Source organism: Thrips palmi, unplaced genomic scaffold (assembly GCF_012932325.1).
Source record: "Thrips palmi isolate BJ-2018 unplaced genomic scaffold, TpBJ-2018v1 HiC_scaffold_17, whole genome shotgun sequence".
NCBI classification, from domain to species: Eukaryota; Metazoa; Arthropoda; class Insecta; order Thysanoptera; family Thripidae; genus Thrips; species Thrips palmi.
This window is the reverse complement of record NW_023144626.1, coordinates 6,558,502-6,577,830: the sequence shown is the minus strand read 5'-3', so window position 1 is coordinate 6,577,830 and position 19,329 is coordinate 6,558,502. Positions and strand designations below refer to the sequence as shown.

Genomic DNA, 19,329 nt, shown 5'->3' with positions numbered 1-19,329 from the left:
GGTGTTCGTCCGCCCGCCCGAGAGAGCTGCTCGCCTGTACGCCCCGCCCCGCCCCGCCCCGCCCCGCCCCGCCCCGCTCGCAACGCGGAGCCCCGAAGCCTGATGACCGGAAACGGAGGGCAAGAAAGTGCGGTGCGGGATTCTGAGGAACTCGTGGGGCTATGATCAGGGAAGACGGGGCGGGGCGGGGCGGGGCGGGGCGGGGCGGGGCGGGGCGGGGCGGGACGGGCAGGCGCGCGAGAGAAAGAGAAAAGGAGTTAGCAAGTGCCAGTGTGCGTTAGGGCCAGTTCGCAGTTCGGCAGGAAGGGGGCGGTGCCCCTTCTCGTGTTCGCAGCTCCACGGCAAAATGGAACTCGCCCCGACTGCTGGAGAAACGGAGGCTGGCGCTGGAGCGCGCTGGAAGGACGGTACACCGGGAGATTCGGTCGCAGTTGTAAATGCAACGTCGGAAATCATTTCTAGGGTGTTTATTTGCTCATGGCATTAATTCACATTAGTTGAACTCGGACGACTTCAAATCCCTGCTTTGATGGCGTCCTTGATGCAGTTCACAGCAGTCGTGCTCTGTTTGTCAGAGATGATGTCGCTGAAGATGCTGAGGCAGGTCTTCAGATTTCGGGGAACGTCGTCCAGAGAGCACGCGGGTTTTTCCGCCGCCAGGGTGGTGACTTGCCAGCCACACAGCTTCTTGGTCTCGGGGAATACGAAGGACGGCAAATCGCTGCAGCAGGTCTGGACCTTGCCGTCAAGCCAGTCGAGGACCTGTTGGCTGCAGGGCAACCGGACTTGCTCCGCCACTGGACTCGCCGAGACAGTGGACAACTGCGAAGCAAATAGATTGTCAGGGGAGCAAAGACTGGTGTCGTAAGGTCCCAGTAACTTACGTCTTGGAAAACCTCAAGGGGAAATCACTGAATTTCAGTGTCCAAATCCAATGAATTTCAGTCGAATTTCGATCAATGTCAGGCAAAAACTGCTGAATTTTGAGAAGAAATGCGATGAATTTTAAAATTTTGATGAATTTCAATGAATTTTAGTGAATTTTACTTGTTTGATGAATTTTGGTGTACGAATTTGGCTGGAGTTATTTCCCCTTGGAAAACCTCTAGGGACGACTTGGTCCGATGTCTGAGAACCGCTTCCAAAACAAAGACTTGGAGTGACTTACGAGGCAGGCGGCAGCGGCCAGCGCGAGCACAGCGCACTTGAAAGCCATGGCTGGTGGACCCTGTCGCGGAGGAGCAGCTTGGGTGTGACTGTTGACCAGGAGCTCGGTGGTGGGCCTTTTTAAGGGCCACCACTGAGTACCCCAGGTCGTCTGCACTGAGTGTCACGGACAGCGTCATTCGATCTTGAGTGCGTTGATAATGCAGGCTCTCGAGATACTGGCTGAATCAGTCGGAACAGGCTTTACCCCAATATTGATTTCTTAGCTAACACTTCAAATTTTGCTTCCTTCAAATTTAAAATCTTGCTTTTCATTTCGTCCCTTTAGTCGACCCAGGCAAAGATCTCGCTTCTTGCGACCAGTAAAACTGCCCCCTCCACCACGAAAGTCCTCCCGCAACAGCCCCCGCGCTTCCCCCGGCCCTGTGGAAGGGGCATTTGTAACGGTCGGTAAGAAGCGACACCTTTGGCTGGGTCGACCAAATAAGGTCCTTATCCACCGGGACCAAAGTTTGCTCTTTTATTTGAACGAAACAACTGTGAGTCACTGGCAAGACAAGATCCCGAGAGACACCCACTTAACTTGAATTGTGTACTTGAGATGTCTTCACATGAAAACTCAAGAAATGATGTCACCGGCCGCGCCTGCATCTCTTCACGAGAGATATGATAATCAGCAAGACAACTCTTTGCAGATCTCCCTTGAAAAGGCCCCTCCAGGGCCTCAGTCACAGCCGACCTGCTGCTCAAAGTCCATCCCCACCAGCCACGGCTGCCAAGAATACCGTTGTGTTGAGTCTTGCCGCGCGTCCTGAAGTCCGAACTGCGACAGTAAATTCTCCGCGGCGACTCCGCCGGCACCGCCGGCGACTCCGCCGGCACCGCCGCCACCACAATGGGCGCGCCTACACTGCTGTAATTGTCGGTGAAGTTGGCCGCGCCTCGTGCATTATTTAGGTTAATTACACGCACGGCTCGCTTCACAACGCTGTGCCGCACGGCCATGCTGCGGGCGCACAGTGGGCCAGAAGACCGGTGGAGGCGGCCAAAACTCGAAACGCGTTCCAGAGTTGCTAAACAGGACTCGAACCGAACGTGTGACCCCACCAATGGGTTCCTCGTGTGGGGAGCTATTCATTGGTGGGGTCACATGTTCGGTTCGAGCCCCATTTAGCGACTCTGATTCTCAAAACACGTCTGGAATTTTGGCCGCCTCCACCGGTCTTCCGGCCCACTGCGGGGCGGGCTGCATCGCGTCACTGCCCCGCCCCGCCCTCCCCACCCCGCCCCGACCACCAGGCGGCGCCGCTGCCGGCCTCACCGGCAAAAAGCCCAAATCTGTAAATGGAGTGCTAATGCAGGCAAGACACTATGCTAATACTTTTGGCGTGGCCATGCAAAGTCTCGTCTCTTTCTTTGGTGATTAAGGGTGCCGCGGTTGGCTTCGGGGAAAAGAGGGGGGAGGACCTCGGTGGTGGAGCTGGCGCCGCCTACACTCTTAAAAGGAACTATTACATGTTTTTACGAAGTATTTTAAGCAGCATATAAGGTAGCAAGGGAAAGTGCAAAGTTAATAACGTAGTGATTCTTCAAATAACAAGGTAGTGCTCAAAATGCTTCAAAATATTTTGTTCAGTGAGGCTGTGGGATGTCCCAGGAAGACCGTAAAGAAACATTCTCTATATGCTAGTGTCCAGGTAGCTGCAGGCCGCCTCCAGCCCGTGGTGCCCCTGGTTCGACTCCCGTCGCCGCTCCACTTTTGGCGGCGGTGCTGACGGTGCTGACGGTGCCCCTCCAGTGCCGTGTCGCGGCGCGCACAGTGTGCAGGCGGGACCGGCCCATTCATAATGAACCCCCTGGCTCCTTTATAACGCGAGGGGAGGGGGAAGGGGCGCCGCCTCACGGTGGTGTTGCCCCCAAACGTCTTTCCTTGCATCCCCGCCCCACGGATCTGTGCACTTCAACGGGGCCCTCGGTGTCGTCTTGGCGCGCCCTCTTCCAGAAAATAAAAATAAAGGGACGAGCACCCCTCGGCGAGTCGTGCCCTGACGAGCCGGGCCGGCCGCGCTGCAGGCAAGGCAGGCCGAAGCCGCGCGCCCAATCACAGGCAAGCCAAGCAAGCAGCGGTACCCTGCAGGGCCCCGGCGCGCAAACTATTTGACTCGGAATTTGCAGTAATGCGTCAGTTCTTTGACGGTCGAATAATGCATGAAGCCGCAAGCCGAAATTCATACATATTTCGTTTGAATATGTACCCCGGGCCGGGCCGGGCCTCACTCCCTCTCTCCGCACAGAACCCTTGACGGCCGAGGCAACAGCCAGGCCATGCCGCCGTGCCTTGGCAGTGCCTTGGCCGCGCCGCCACACACAACTCATTCCACCGCGCCGCCGTACGCTGCCCCCTCCCCACAAACCGCCGAAGCAGGCGAGGCAGGCGAGGCAGGCAGCAACAACTACACATGGAGCCCCCTCCCCCTCCGCCACGCACACCACAAGCCACTTCTTGAAGATGGATGCCCGTGCATCTAATGATTTGGATTGGACCTAAAGCGCCACCGGGGTAGGAACACCCTTTGCGTGGAACAGTAGCACACACACTCGAGATTACCTTGTCGGAACGAACGATGCTTCGAGACACGGAGTGCCACGACACTGCGAGACCTAACGAAGGGGAAATGGGATGACAACGCTCGGTTCAATACTTTACTTTAAGCACCACGCGCAAAAAAAAATTAAAAAATCGATGCGTTTGCCTAAAAGGATTTGCCTGGGTTCTAATGGCCGCCATTGCCGTTCCTCCCGCTCTTTTGTTTCGGCGCGCGATTCGAGATTCACGGCGCACGCGTCGCGTTGCGTCGCGAGGAGCCCCCAAAAGGCGCCAGCGTTTAGAGGCACCAAAAAGGGGGATCCGCGCGCGGAGGGTGAAAAGAAAGAACAAGTCATAGGGAGCAATGAGGCGAAGTCGGTGTCGCTTCCGCACTAATTAGATGACTTCGTGGTGATTACGCAGAGAAAGGGTGACGGGAGTTATGGACGGGGGAGCACAGTGGGCCAGAAGACCGGTGGAGGCGGCCAAAAACCGGACGCTTTCTTAGCCCCAGAAACGCCAAACAGGGCTCGAACCGAACGTGTGACCCCACCAATGGATTGCTCTTCGAACGAGGAATCCAATCCATCGGTGGGGTCACACGCTCCGTTCGAGTCCTGTTCAGCGACGAGCTAATGCGTCCAGAGTTTTAGCCGCCTCCACCGGTCTTCTGGCCCACTGTGGGGCGGTGGCTGTCTCGAGCAAGAATCGCTGCGGCGAAAAGAACCAACGAGCCTGGCGCTGCATTTATCGCTGCGTACACTGTACACGGCCCGGCCGACATAAATTAGTGCATTAGGCACATGGCTTTACCCGCGCAGCACCGCGCAGCTGCACCAAGACCAAGATGGAGCTCAACTTACTATAGGTGTGTGTGTGTGTGTGAGAGAGAGAGAGAGAGAGAGAGAGAGAGAGAGAGAGAGAGAGAGAGAGAGAGAGAGAGAGAGAGAGAGAGAGAGAAAGAGAGAGTGTGTGCGTGAGCGCGACTGTGTGTGCGTACTGGCCCGGAGCTCCCCATGCGTATCGTGCAGTGTGCTAGCTTCCGTTTGTTTGCCACCCCAGAGAAATGTTTCTGTAACCTCGCGGTCGTGTTTTCGTTCAGGACTTGTTGTTCGTTTCGCTGCTGGTTTAAAAATGTATTCGATTTCTGTTTCAGGCAACGTGGGACACTGTACCAACGATGGTTCACCGTTCCTGGACTTCTGACGATGAGCCGTTGCCAATCTAATCGGCGAGCAAAGAGTGTTGTTTTTCTGCCCGAATTTCAAGTGCGCGCACTCAACGCGCTGTCGCTGTCTCCCTCGCACTCATAGAGCGTCCCGCAGGGCGGTGCGGAGCGCTGTTCGGAATCAGACTACAGTGGGGCGGCAGGTGCCCCCCCCCCCCCTCCTCCAGTTCCAGCCCCCGCGGGCGAATCCTCCAGTGGGGTTCCTCCGGCAGAGACTGCGGGAGTCTCGGCGCGCGGTCTGCGGGCATGCCTGGGCACAGGCGATACACATGCAGCGCTAGCTAGCTCTGGAGGGCTTTGGGAACTCGCCCGTCCAATCCAGTCAATGGCGCAATTAAGTTGCCAAATGAGCCGGCTGGATCTTGTTTCACGGTAATGGGGGCGAGGCAGGCAGGCAGGCAGGCAGGCAGCCAGCCAGGCTGGGCACAAGTCGGGTGATGGGCGGCCTCACCTCGGCCAGGCAGGCAGGCAGGCAGGCAGGCAGGCAGCTCTCAGAGATCGCCAAGTTGCCGCTCCCTGGCATCCTGCCGCATCCTGCCGCATCCTGCCTCTCCCGGCGCGAAATACTGCGACTTGTCAGGACTTCTTCAGCGCTGCAACTTGCCCTGCAACTTGGCAGCCCTTTTGTTTTTGCTGCCGCTGTTTTCCTCCTTTTTTTCTAGTGGCGGGGAAGCGAGGCGCGAAACGGGGCGCCAGACGAAACGGCTTCTGTCGGTGCTAATGCGGCCGCGTAGCCGCGCAGCCGCGTCCAGTTTGGCGCGCATTTACAGTGTGGCAGCGCCGGGCAGCGCCGGGCAGCGCCGGGCAGCGCCAGGCACAGCAGCAGCATTCACCTGTGTTTATGGAAATGCGCGGCCGGCGCGCTGGCAGAGAGGCGCAGCCCTCCGCGGGGCGGGGCGGGGCGAGGTGGGGCGGGGCGGGGCGGGGCGGGGCGGGGCGGGGCGGGGCCGGGGCGGTGGGGGTGAGCCACATCACGGAGGTCTCCAAAGACTTTTCCGTGATGAGTTTTGTTGAGGTTCCACGGCCGTGTTTGCCTTGTCAATACGCGCAGGCAGTCCCCGTACCGTGCCGTGCCATGCCGTGCCGCGCCGTGCCGTGCTTGCTTAGCGCCGACTCTGATTTCACGGGGGTACACGCCCAAATCACATGCAGCAGGGGACAGGGCGGGGCAGGCAGGGCAGGGCCACCCCCAAAAATCACACGGGTAGTTTGTGGCTGTTTGCGTTGCCCGGGGTGGCCGCGGAAAGCCGTTGTCGTCGCGCGCAAATAAATAAGACTGGAGCAAAAACGGCGGTGTGTACACTGTACACAGGGATTGGCGTGTCGGCCGGGGCGGGGCGGGTCGGGCCAAGCCGATTCCTCTTGTCAAAACACACCACTTGGCGGGGCGCTGGATTCGGATTCGGAGCCGGACTTTGCGATTCCGATGTTTTCGTCGGGGGAGGGGGGGGGGGTAGGAACGCTGCGCGGATCACCGCGGCCGGCCTGTGTCCGAGCAGAGAGGCCAGCCACGGCGGCTGGTCTAGCCCTTAATGGTATTGGTAATGGCAGGGAGCGCCTGGCGCGTAGGCCGTCCCGGACGCAGCACTGTCGGCGGGACGGCCTACCTCGCACGGGGCCCCGCGACCACTGACGAGAGAAGAGAAGGCTGGAAACAAAACGTCTGCTGGATTTGAGTGTGTTTATTTATTGACAAAACAGCGCAAACAACCTCAACTTTTTTTGTTTCACGAAAAAATTCCGCGGGTGTGTTATTTGGCCCTTCCCGCTGCAAGGCATACTGCAGGGTGGTGTTTTAAGGTTACAGCATCGACACTCTGTCAGGGCGTCCTGTCGTGCCCTGTCTGCGCCGCGTGCCCTCGCGCCGCGTTTCACGACCTTTTGCCTTCCTCTCGTCTTTCCCGCACAAAATTACGAAATTAGAGGGTGGCGACGCGTGGCGGCGGCCCGCCGAAGCGCGAAGCACGAAGCTCGAAGCTCGAAGCACGCGGTGACTCGACGCGTCGCCAGCTATTTTTCCCGCGCAAAAAAAGCGCCGCCAGAGGGCGTTGTACCCACACAGCGTTGTCACACGGCGCCAGGTTTACTGCTTACAATATGCTGTTTTTTTTCCTCCTCTTCTCCTTCTTCTTTTGGTCGTTTTCGTTTTTGTTTTACCGCGGCAGTATAACCCCGGTGGGTGTCTCGCCGACGCCCTCGCCGACGCCCTCGCCAGAGATTGGACGCCCGGACGGCCAGCCTTCCTCGCGCCGCGACGCCGCGACGCCGCGACGCGCAAGATGTTAATTTTTCCGAAGCAACGGTCAGTAAAAAAGACAAATAAAGAGGAAGCCAGAGCGGGGCGCACTGTCTCTCACTGGATGCGCTTTTGTTCCCTCATTTCCGTTTCACGCGCCACTACTCGTTTTACTGTGAGTTCTGCTCGGACCCACGGATTCCGGCCGGAGTGGTGTCGTTATCTCTCGCACTCGTGGAGCGTGGCGTAGGGATGCGAGAGAGACGACAACTGTTCGGCGAAGCCCCCATACACACTGCGGCGACAACGCGACACGTCTGTCAGCGCGCGTCGGAATTTAAAGGCACGGAAACACGACGCGGCGGAGGATTCAATGATCCAATGCAGCGGAGCGATGCCGAGAGTCGTTTTCGTCGCTCTGTCTCTCTCGCACTCATGAGGCGTCCCGCGTGGGTGCGAGAAAGCCAGAGCGACGAAAACGACTCTCGGAATCAGTCTACAGCAGCAGGAAACAATAATAAAGGTTTGCTGCGGCGCTGCGGCGGCCACGGCGCGGGCCTCCTTGGCGGGGAGGGGAGGGGGAGGGGGGGGGGAGGGGGAGGGGGAGGGGGGGGGGGGGGGAGGGGAGGGGAGGGGGAGGGGAGGGGGAGGGGAGGGGGAGGCGTGGCCGTGCGCGGCGTACAAACGGCTTATTGGCGGCCGGGAAAGCGGGGAAGAAAAGCGGGGAAAAGAGGAACAAATAATGGGGAAAATAAACAGTGGCGTTGTTGCCGTGCGCGGCGGGGCGGGGCGGGTGGCTCCGGTCGCTGTGCCCGGCGGCGGGCGAGGCGGCGGGGTGACCGGACCGGACCGGCTAAGCCGCGCGCCACACCGAACGCGCCCCGTGTTCCGCAGTGTGTTGCCGTGCGTTGCCGCCGGTCTGGCCGCGTAAACACGAGGCTCGTTTCAGTCCGGCCGGCCGTCCGTTTTCCCGATTCTTTTGCTCTATTTTCACGCGCGGCCCGAACGCGATCGTGCGTCTTTTCTTTTTGCCCGAAAATCTCCTCTCGCTCGCGCTCTGGTGGCCGCTGCAGCGGATTTTGGCGTTGGCTGGGGTGGTGGTGGGGTGGCGTCGGACAGGGTGTAAAAATTCCGCGCGGGCCCACATCGCTCAAGTCTGTCAGACTGTGTCTTGTCAGAGGCTCCGCTCCCCCACCCGCACTGCAGCGGATGCGCGCGTCAGGCCTCGCAGCGTGTGACGTTAAAAAATTCCGCGCACAAATTTTGACGCTTTCGCCGCCCTGCACGCCACGGCCGGGCCGCCAGGCTACTCACCCCTCCCCTGCACTGTGAGCGAGCGCCTCAGCGTGCGTGTGTGTGAGAGAGAGGGACGCCCCGGGACGCCCCCAGCACGTCGTACAAGAAACGGATATCCCCCGGGGTAGCTCTTTTTAATCTACCGCACCGGAACTTATGATAGATTGTAGTGTATGGGGAGGGCTATATGAGTCGAGGCCGCCCGCCCCGCCCACTTCATACAGGATGGCCCGCGTGGGGCCACTAGCCACCCCGCGCCACGCCACTAGCAGCGAGGCGGCGAGGGCCGACTCTGGGAGTCGCTCCGTCTCTCTCGCACCCATGGGGCGTCCCGTGCAGGTGCGAGAGAGACGGAGCGTGGCCAGCGCCCCTGCCGGCGGAGCGTGAAGGCGGCCTTATTGTCCTGCCGAAAGAGTGCTGCGTGCTGCAGCCATCTTCTGTCTCTCTGGCACTCGTGGGGCGTCCCCGAGGCGTGCGAGAGAGACGGCGTGAGTCTTCCCACGGCCCCACGGCCTCGAGGTGTAGCGGTGTAGCGGGCACTGCCTGGCACTGCACTGCCGAGGCATCGGTGCGGAAGGGAATTTATGGAGGGCACGTGAGCGGCGGAGACGGAGAGATGATCCGAGAGCCACTCAGGGTGGCGCGTGCTGTCCGTCTGTCCGTCTGTCCGTCTGTCTGTCTGTCCGTCTGTCCGTCTGTCCGTCTGTTCGTCTGTCCGTCTGTCCTAAAAAGATGTTAGGACAAAAAGGATGCGTGTATGGTGAAAAACTGATGACAAAAACTGCGGAGCATGGTCCGCCCTCTAAGACGGCTGGCCACGCGCGGCCACGTCACCGGAACCGCGATAAAAATGAAGTGCCATCAGTGAAGGGCCGTCGAGGCACAACGAAGTGTGATTGGGAAACACTTCACCGCGTCCAATAGGACTCGCCACTTCACTTTTATCGTGCACTCAAAACAGTCTGCAGTCCACGAGGAGCCTATTTTTATTAGTGTATTACGCCATCGCCGCAGCAATGTAAAATTGTAGAAGAGTACCTACTTACTTCGCGACGCACAATACATTTCCTCTTGCCACTTCACTAGAGGGGGGACAGCTCAGCTTCCCACTTTCATTGTACAAAACATTCCACATTCAGGTGGCAAAAAACGCCTGTAAGTAGGCAACATGTGTGGCACAAAAACTCCAGAAATCTGGCACATTCTTGCACATTCACACAATCATTGTACACTAAATTTTACAGTGGGTCACCCCTCGACTTCACTACATTCCACGTCCAAGAATGTTCACTACTCGCTGACTCAAACCAGAACGTTGTTTTGTTCGCGTAGAAGGCGAACGCAACGAGCCCAGTGGTGCAGCACGGCACACAGTCACATCGAACTCATCTCCTAACTAGGGGGGGCGGGGGGGGCGGGGCGGGGCGGGGCGGGGGGCGGGGCGGGGGGGGGCGGGGGGCGGGCGGGGCGGGGCGGGGCGAGGCGGTCCCAGTCCAATGCGACGAGTCCAACTTGGATCACTTCGGTCTGTTTGTCTTGGGGAATTTCTTCAAGCGCACCGCCGCCACCGCGCGCCCCGGACTTGTTCGTCGGTCCGGCCGGACCTGCGGACCGCTGCCGACGGGACCGACAGGACCGACGGGACGCCGAGGCAAAGATAAGAGTTGTGTAGACAGAACGTGACACGCAGACCCTCGGAGTTCTCGGCGTTCTCCGCGTCCTCGGCGTCAGCGACACGGGACCGGCTGATTGGGGGCAGTGAGCCCCCTGTTTTTCCCGAGAGAGAGAGAGAGAGAGAGAGAGAGAGAGAGAGAGAGAGAGGGAGAGGGAGGAGAGAGAGGAGGAGAGAGAGGGAGAGAGAGAGAGAGAGGAGGAGAGAGAGAGAGAGAGAGAGAGAGAGAAAAGAGAGAAAGAGAAAGAGAAGGGGGGGATCCCGCACTAGTGTCCATTCATCGCCGGGCCACACAACATTTCCAAAGCAGGGGCTGCCTTTCGTCCTCTGTCGTTTTCGTTCATATATTTTTTGGCGACTTGTTTAAAACAGCCGCGCCTGAAACGCCCAATCAAAAGTGAGGCGTGCGGAGGAAATTTTAAATGTGACCGCACTGTGCACACACTGTGCAGCCCCTCGCTGCTGGGGGACGGGGTGGCGCACAAGCGTGGCCAAATTGAAAATTGTTGACGGCGTGCCGTAAAACTGCTTGACACCACATCAAAGATGGAGTCCCGCGGCACTGCGTGGCGCTGCGGCACTGTGGGGGGAGTGGGGAAAAGCGACAGCGAGACAAAGCCAAAGTTAATTGCTTCCCGTGTGCTTTTAATAAATTCCTACGCGCATCGGCGGCGGGGCGCGGGGTGGACAGGGCAGGGCGGGGTGCGGCGCGGCGGGCGGCCCCCGCGGGACTAGGACCAGCCCCGCCTCGCGCAGCGCCGCGCAGCGCCGCGCAGCGCGCAGCACATCCCGGACGCGAGCGGAATGCTGATGTGCAAGTCAAGTCGCGGAGGTGGTCACCTCGGCAATCCGGCATCCCCTTGGTGCCGCGTCACCCCGCCCCGCCCCGCCCCGCCCCGCCCCGCCCCGCCCCTCCCCGCCACGCCACGCCTCGGCATCGCGAAGAGCATGGCAATGGCTGCCGCCAAAACGCGGCACCTCGATCAAGTTACTTCTGCCCAAGTCGTGTGATGCGACCTTTCTCAACCGGTGACGCCGTGCTGGGCCAGAAGACCGGTGGAGGCGGCCAAAACTCTCCGAACGAGCAATCCATTGGTGGGGTCACACGTTCTGTTCGAGTCCTGTTGAGCGATTCGGGAGCGCAAAACGCGTGCAGAGTTCTGACCGCCTCCACCGGTCTTCTGGCCCACTGTGCGCGCTCCTCCCGGAGGACAGGCGACGCGCTGCTGCTACGCGTAGCAGCGCGCTGCTGCGCTGGCGTCGGCTGCGTCTGACGCCGAGGGGCACGCCGGCACGGCGGCATTGTAATTGGGTTCGAGGCGGCCCAGCCACGGCCTCGCCAGGCAGCCATCTCTCTCGCCTCGCCTCGCCGATGCCGACCTCTTTGATCCCTCGACGGCCCCACGGCCTGGGCCGCGAGGGAGGGAGGGTGGAAAATGCATTCCGAAGTTGGACGGATCCGATCAGGAGGGAAGTGCAGTGCCAAGGAAACGAGGAGCCTCCGCGAGCCTCCGCCATCCGTTCGGGGGAAAAATTAAAAGCGTCGCGACGCCTCGGCGACGCCGTCCGTCAGGGTGCAGTGGCGGAGCGGCAGCGCTGCACTCGACTGGTTCCGAGAGTCGTTCTCGTCGCTCTGTCTCTCTCGCGCTCATGCGGCGTCCCGTGTAGGTGCGAGAGAGGCGGAGCGTCGAAAACGACTCTCGGAATCAGTCTGCTGGCGGCAGAGCAGCGGGCCCTACGCTGCCACGCTGTCGCCGTGAGTCATTCGGGCGACTTCACCGCAAGGGGTAGCGCCGCGGGGCACGCCACGCCGCGGCCTCCGGGACCCAAGACGCCGCGCGGGTCGCGGTCCGAATACCAATGACTTGACGCCTCGCTCCTTTGCTTGCTTCTGGACCGCTGGAAAGGCTCTATCCATCTTGCCGCCTGGCCCCTGTCCGCCCGCGGGGCTTGCTTCGATCTGGCTCGACACTGTGTAAGTAGCAGGAAGACTGCTGACAGTGTGTACCAAGAGCAAGGAGTCAAAGTTCGACTGAAATTTGCTCCACAGGACTAAGAAAGTCAACAAAACTTTAGTTGAAACAGCTCCATTTTTCTGAAACTGCGACTGCACCACTACGTGCTATGAAAGCGGAGTCAACTATCGCACCCTTGGTCGCGAACTCACAGTGTAGCGCGGCCGAGCGCCTCTCTCTCCGTCTTGCTGACTCCTCTCGCCAAATTTCAGCTCGCGCACCCCTTTTTTCCGCCCGCATATTATTCGCTGTCTGGCTGGTGGGCTGGCGGCCCTGGCGGGGCGGCCGGGCCTGCGGGGATGACAAATTGATATGAAATATGGTTCATTCCCCGCGCGGCTGGCGCGGCCTGGCGCTCTGCCTCCGTCGCGGTAACGTACGTAGTCACGCGCCGCGCGCCTCAGTCAGTGTTCCTCGCGCCCTCCTCTCCTCCTCGCAGACTGATTCAGAGCGTCCTTTTCGTCGCCCCGTCTCTCTCGCACCCGAACGGGACGCCCCGTGACCGCGAGCGACGAAAACGGCGACGGCGGCGACGGCGCGCCGCCGCAGCGGCATTCAAATCGTTGTTTGGTTCGCGGCGCACCGCGTTTTAATCCGGCTAGCGGTGATTTTCTGCCACGGCCAGACGCGATCCTTTACCCATGAATTGCCTGCAGCATGACGGCGGCAGGGTCGCGCGCCGCCCGCCTGTCCCCAGCCTGTCGCTCCGTCTCTCTCGCACCCGTACGGAGAGCCCCGCGAGTGCGAGAGACAGAGCGACGAAACTCTTCTGAATCGCTTGGCAGTGAGAGTGCGCTGTCCATCCGCGCTAATTAACATATCCGTGGCGATACATGCCACACACACACACACACACACACACACACACCTACGGCCGAATGCATTGGGATGTAAGGGAGGTGGGGGTGCCATGAGGCTGCTGCCGACACTTGCGCACCCTGTCACAACTGGCTGGCGTCGTCGTCGTCCTTCCCCCTCCCCCTTCCCCACCCCCTCGCCGACAGCACCAAATAATATGTATGATAATGAAATGTTGGCGGCCAATCCGATGCCATCCGAATGAGAGGTTGGCTACACTGTCGGGGGTGGCGTGGTGCACGTGTTGGCCGGCCGGACTCGCTCCCCCTCCCCTCCCTCCCCCCTCCCCTCCCTCCCCTCCCTCCCCTCCCTCCCCTCCCTCCCCTCCCCTCCCCTCCCCTCCCCCCCTCCCCTCCCCGCTGATCCCCTCAAGCTGGCGCTTCTTTCTTTCCATAATCGCGCCCTTCGCGCGGCACTCCCGTCAGCCGATAATAAGCATTACAGGAAAAAGCGCAATCCGACGCCAATCGGTAAATTGGATGAGGTTGGCGGTCGGCGGGGGCGAGGCGGGGCGGTGGATTACCCCGCCAACACCTTCCAAAAGCCTCTTTTCTTTTCTTTTCTTCTTTGCGCGCGCTGTTCTTGCGAAGCCGAATCGCTCCCCGTGATCTGTAAATCAAATCCCCGCCGGGCTCCAAATCGACAGCTTCTCCAAGAGGCGCCGCCCCGTTGGTGGAATCGGCCGTGCTCGCTCCAAAATGCAGCCGCGGTTCGGTGCGAAAGGGAGGCGGCACGCCGGCCGGGCGCGGCGGGTACGGAATCGAGTTTACGTTCCCATCTCGTTGAACGACGACACTCCGAACAGCGATTTCTCGGAATCCGCAATCCACCGGTTCCTCCGATCGGCAAGCTCAGGCCGTCGCCGCTCGGCGGGCGCCGCGGCGGTCCTCGCCGCCGCACGCGCGGAAAATCGGAGAATCGCAGGCCGCGCACTCGGAACGCCACGCATGCGTCTTGCTTTGAGTGGAAACGAACCGGGGTCGGGTTCGATTCCAAGGGTGACTTCACTGAACTCCCACTTTCATCATTTAGAGGCATATCACTTTCGAATAGTTTTGGGAATCGCCGGGGGTTCACTGCTCTGCTCTTTTTTTGCGAGCGGTTATCGTGAAACCGAATGGTAAAACGTTTAAGCGGCCAAGCCACCCCGAAAAGTGTACTACCCAACGCGGAGGCGGGGTGGCGGCGACGTCTGCACGCATTCATGGCGACGCGGACCATCAATCAGCACGGACGCCCTCTGGCGGCGTGACTCCTCGGCTCCGCGGCGTTCGGTGCAGCTATCTGCCTTCGAGGTGGCTCTTTTTGGGGTGCACCGTAAATCCATTTCGGGCGCCTTTTTAAACCAAGCGCCTCAAGCACGGTTTGATTCTTCTCATTATTATTTTCGTTTGTTGAAATGAACCCGGTCGCCACACTGCCACCGTCCATTCTCCTGCTGCTGCACGCCCCGACTCGCAATGTTGCTTCCTCCGCGCGTGCCGACTGTGACGGTAACACAGTGTGTCGCGGCGCGGTCACAATGCACCTTGATTCTCGGCCAGTTTGCTCGCAGCCCGCGTCCACCACCGCATTGTCCGCCGGCCCCTGCAGCCGTGGGCGGCCTTCACACTGTAGTAACGCCAAATAAGTTTATTTCAGAAAACTTTGAACTGGGGAGGGGATTGGGAAAAAAAGGAGCATTGGGAAGAAATCGGAGGCGGCGGCAAACTCGACCATTCTAGTTCGGCCAGATGAAGAATGCGACTGGTAGAAAAAAAAGAATACACAGACAAATTCTCTTCTTTCCTGGTCGATTAGTTATTGTTGCCACCATGACAGAGATTCCAGCCTCACTCCAGCCCCACCGGCCCAAGAAATTGCACCCCGCGACAAAAACAGTCAAGATGGCGCCAACAACAAAAAATAAACGGGACGGGCCAAAAAATGCTGAATGAAGTAGACATTCTTCTTCGGCGTCCTTCCCCTGAAAGGCGACCACCCACGCCATCTATCTTTCTTTCTTCTTTCACTATCCTCAGCTCTATCCACCTTGGCGCTTTGTCTATCCCCCTCCCGCGCCCCGCCCTTCAATGAACCAAGTTCCCTCGACAACAGATTCGCAGTCATTAAGAGCAGCTCCAGACAAAAAAAAACACTTGGCCGGGGACCCCCTCAGATCTGGCTCCCTCCCGGTTTTTTTGGTTCCTCTAGTGAATACGAATTGCCGAAACACAAATTGGGCCGGATCCAACACCGATTGGCTTTTTGGTAGAGGTCAAAAACCCCTAAAAATGGCTGTTTTTGAGGGTTTGGGGCTTTTTGGGATCCCGGAACCTGCTGGCCAAAAAATCTACCAAAGTGTCGTTTCCGAAAGAAAAAAGTGCGATCTTTCGAATGCCGGGTCGCGCGAGGCTCTACGACGTCGGGTTTGGACGCTACGGGCTCTCAAAGTTGCTGAATTTCACTATTTTTACTGAAGATTTGAGCGTATCAGGGCCTTTGGAAGCAGACCATCGGGGATTTCGCTCCTCTTTGGCTTAAATGGTGCCTACCCATAGGTAAACACCCCCACAAAATTTCAGCCATCTCAGGCAATTATTACAGGAACTGTGAGCAATTGAAGTTTTGGGTCATTTTACCACTAAACTTAGGTGGTTTTGGGTCCAGAAAAAATATTTTTTTCAACTATCTCTATTTGATCAGCACCTCTTGAAACGTATTTTTAACATGGTGCCTCAAAACATTTTTTTTTGAGAATAAAGTCCCAATAACTAAACTAGGTTTCTCAACTTTATTCTCAAAAAAAAATGTTTTGAGGCACCATGTTAAAAATACGTTTCAAGAGGTGCTGATCAAATAGAGATAGTTGAAAAAAATATTTTTTCTGGACCCAAAACCACCTAAGTTTAGTGGTAAAATGACCCAAAACTTCAATTGCTCACAGTTCCTGTAATAATTGCCTGAGATGGCTGAAATTTTGTGGGGGTGTTTACCTATGGGTAGGCACCATTTAAGCCAAAGAGGAGCGAAATCCCCGATGGTCTGCTTCCAAAGGCCCTGATACGCTCAAATCTTCAGTAAAAATAGTGAAATTCAGCAACTTTGAGAGCCCGTAGCGTCCAAACCCGACGTCGTAGAGCCTCGCGCGACCCGGCATTCGAAAGATCGCACTTTTTTCTTTCGGAAACGACACTTTGGTAGATTTTTTGGCCAGCAGGTTCCGGGATCCCAAAAAGCCCCAAACCCTCAAAAACAGCCATTTTTAGGGGTTTTTGACCTCTACCAAAAAGCCAATCGGTGTTGGATCCGGCCCAATTTGTGTTTCGGCAATTCGTATTCACTAGAGGAACCAAAAAAACCGGGAGGGAGCCAGATCTGAGGGGGTCCCCGGCCAAGTGTTTTTTTTTTGTCTGGAGCTGCTCTAAGAGGGTTGCTCTAAGTTCTCCCCCACGGGTGGCCGGGGTGCCAACTTGCTGATACTACCGCATTCCGGCAGGGCGGGACCGAGTTCAATTTGATGCGACAAAAAGCGGCCCTTCAGGGCGGGGAGGAGTGACGATACAAGCATGACCGTGTAGAGCATCTGCTTTTTTTTTAATGTGGAAAGTCTGAAGCGCAATGCATTAGAGTTAGAGCTCGGGTCCAGTAAACTGAGCCAACCTGTCCCCGCCCCGCCCCGCCCCGCCCCGCTCCACTGCACTGCAGTGTGACTTGGACCTCCGGAGATTAGAGGCAGCGAGTGCCCCACTGTATACGGGGGCGTGTCGGGGCGTCACTCCCTCGCCCCCTCCGTCCCCGGCGAAGCGTTGTAGCGCCAGATGGCGGAGAGGCGGCACGGCGGCACGGCGCAGGCTGTTCGGTGAGTCAGCGACGCGGGATTAGCGCAACAGCCGGCGCTGCGTCTCGTCTCCTCTCCGCGCCGCGCGTCTCCGTCGTCTCCGTCGTCTCCGCCGTCACCTCTGGAGCCAAGGTGCCGGCCGCGCCGCCGCGCCGCCGCGCCGCGTGTGAGTTACCAGCAGACAGATTCCGGAGAACCATTCCGTCACCGCTCTGTCCCTGTCGCACTCACGGGGCGTTCCGTCGGGGTGCGAGGGAGACAGAGCGACGAAGTACCGACTGTTCGCATGCGGGGCAGCCCGAAAGAACGAGTCCGAAATGGTTGCGGCGTCGCTTCATTTTCCCTCTGTTAAATCGGCGGCGGTTTGATGAGCGGTGTGGCGGTGTGGCGGTGTGGCGGTCTGGCGATGGAGCGCCGTGATAGGCGGCAGCCCGCGCGGCCGGCGAGCTCGGCGGCACAGGCTGGCAGGCCGGCTAGGGCACCGCGCGCAGGACGGGCCTGTCGGCGAGCTCGTGCGTCGTGAGCAGGCCGCTGGGCATGTCCTCCACCCCGGCGCGCAGCTTCTGGAACGGCGCGGTCTGCGCCCGACAGAGAGAGAGAGAGTGACAAAGGGGAGACATCAAAGCGACACGCGCGCGCCGTCCGCCGCCGCCACGGACTCACGTTCGTGCAGCAGATGCCGATGGGCGACGGGTACACGATCCACACCACGTTCAGGTTGTCCTCGCGGCCCACCAGCGTGCCGGGGTACGTGACGTAGCCGAAGGGCGCGGCCGCCTCGGCGCAGCACAGCATGGCGTTGTGCTCGAGCGGCGTGCACGAGAAGGGGACCTCGATCTTGGCCAGGTCGCGCGCCAGCCGCGCGAGGAAGGGGTTCTCGATGTTCGTCAGCTGGAAGGAGAACGGTCAAATCCCGCCACTTTGTGACTGAGAGTCGCTTTCGTCGCTCTGTCTCTCTCGCGCCCAAAAGGGGCGCGCCGTGAGTGGGAGAGAGACAGAGGGCCACTCACGTGCAGCATGAAGGCGACGGCGCACAGCCCGCCCTGGTGCTTGAGGGCCTCGCTCTTGTTGCCGTGGATGGCGCGGTAGTGCAGCATGTGCACCTCCATGCAGAACCGCTGGCCGCCCACCTTGTGCACGCTGCCCAGGCAGTCGGGCGAGGAGCCCGAGCTCCAGTGGAAGTGCATCGAGTCGAAGATGTACTCGTCGTGCAGCGGGCCGCCGTACAGCGTGGGGGTCAGCTCGGGGTTGATCAGGCGCACCTCCACTGTGGGGCCGTTGTTTTTGTGCATTTTATGATTTTGAAAATTTAAAAAACTTAATTTGCGCGAGCTGACAACACCCTCACCGGTTTCACCCGTGTTGGCTATCTTGGTCAGGGCCTCGGCCGTGAAGTGGCCGTCGAAGACGAGGGGGTTGAGCTTCACGTCGGCCAGGGCCTGCAGGTTGACGTCGATGGGCGACAGCAGAGGAATGTCCGAGTTCTCGGACTGGAACTCGTCGAAGGGCCAGCCCACCCCCGATATCTCGGCGTCTGCAAGAGGGCGTTTTAACTCTTTGCAGCCAACAGGCGTGGGTTCAAATACAGATAGCTTTTCTTACCTGCGGGTCGGGCGTCCCTCTTGCGCTGGGCCGCACTGATCGCGATGTCGTTCCACTCGTCCTCCTGCAGGCCCATGTACTTGATGGCCTCCTCCTCGACGGCTTGCCTCGCGGCCTCCTGCTGCTTCCAAATCCCCTTCTCCTCCTCGTAGATCTGCAACAAGGACACGTTGACCATGGCGCTGCGCGGCGGTGTGTGGCGGTCGAGACGGGCGGCCCTGCGGCTCACCTTAAGCGCCTTGCCGTGGCAGGGCGTGGTGGGCTTGATCCTGGTCAGCGACGTCTTGGAGTGCAGCACGGCCGGCGACACGGCGATGCTGTTGAAGAACACGGGCTCGGGTTCGCGGGAGCGCTGCTCCTCCAGCTCTGGCTGGAAGTACTGGAACTTGTAGGGCGGTGGCGGCGGCTCCAGTTGCAGGCCGCCAGGCAGTCCAGCGTTCAGGGCTGCCACCGCGGCTTCCACCGCTGCACCGTCAACTTGCTGTCCTTCTCCTTCTCCGGGACCCGCGCCCGGCCCGGCGCCCTGGTCACCCTGCTGCCCGGTGGGGCCCGCCACGCCGCCGGCACCAGCCATCCCCTCGCCTACGGCCACCCCTTCGCCGCCGGCCACCCCTTCGCCGCCGGCCACCCCTTCGCCGCTGGCCACCCCTTCGCCGCCGGCCGGCCCCGCGCCGTCCACGCCGGCGGGGACGCCCGCCTGGTCACCATCCTGGCCGGCGGTGCCCGCCACGGTGCCTGCGTGGGCCGCTTCCTCCCCGGTGAGCGCGGCTGCTCCCAGCTCCTGTTCCACGGCCTCCTCCTCGGCGTCCGCCCAGGCCTCGGACTTCTTGGACATCTTGGAGGACTTG

At 59.6% G+C, this 19,329-nt stretch overlaps 2 protein-coding genes across 3 annotated transcripts; both read right to left on the bottom strand.

The window, feature by feature from the left end:
- Positions 1–452: 452 nt before the first annotated feature.
- Positions 453–1,332, bottom strand: LOC117643495. Of its 2 annotated transcripts, none has more exons than XM_034382420.1 (2): positions 1,169–1,332; positions 453–822 (listed from the first exon to the last, which is right to left on the bottom strand). In XM_034382420.1, the coding sequence occupies exons 1-2, from the start codon at positions 1,214–1,216 to the stop codon at positions 514–516; spliced, it is 357 nt and encodes a 118-aa protein (XP_034238311.1). In that variant the 5' UTR covers positions 1,217–1,332; the 3' UTR covers positions 453–513. The 2 variants fall into 2 exon arrangements, with proteins under 2 accessions (XP_034238311.1, XP_034238310.1); XM_034382419.1 differs by having other exon boundaries at positions 453–825; positions 1,169–1,311.
- Positions 1,333–17,352: 16,020 nt separating this feature from the next.
- Positions 17,353–19,015, bottom strand: LOC117643977 (carbonic anhydrase 1-like). Its single transcript, XM_034383163.1, has 6 exons — positions 18,711–19,015; positions 18,482–18,635; positions 18,228–18,413; positions 17,890–18,146; positions 17,543–17,770; positions 17,353–17,457 (listed from the first exon to the last, which is right to left on the bottom strand). The coding sequence occupies exons 2-6, from the start codon at positions 18,555–18,557 to the stop codon at positions 17,353–17,355; spliced, it is 852 nt and encodes a 283-aa protein (XP_034239054.1). The 5' UTR covers positions 18,558–18,635; positions 18,711–19,015.
- Between the last annotated feature and the right edge of the window lie 314 nt (positions 19,016–19,329).

What these genes read in the sequence shown, in the direction of transcription:
- LOC117643495 (XM_034382419.1), bottom strand. Translation starts at nt 1,216, where the DNA reads ATGGCTTTCAAGTGCGCTGTGCTCGCGCTGGCCGCTGCCGCCTGCCTC. An exon ending in TGGCCGCTGCCGCCTGCCTC is followed by an intron (nt 826 to 1,168) that starts GTAAGTCACTCC and finishes CTATTTGCTTCG; the next exon opens with CAGTTGTCCACTGTCTCGGC.
- LOC117643977 (XM_034383163.1), bottom strand. Translation starts at nt 18,557, where the DNA reads ATGGGCCTGCAGGAGGACGAGTGGAACGACATCGCGATCAGTGCGGCC. An exon ending in CCGTCGCCTTCATGCTGCAC is followed by an intron (nt 17,771 to 17,889) that starts GTGAGTGGCCCT and finishes TTCTCCTTCCAG; the next exon opens with CTGACGAACATCGAGAACCC. An exon ending in TCGGCATCTGCTGCACGAAC is followed by an intron (nt 17,458 to 17,542) that starts GTGAGTCCGTGG and finishes TGTCGGGCGCAG; the next exon opens with ACCGCGCCGTTCCAGAAGCT.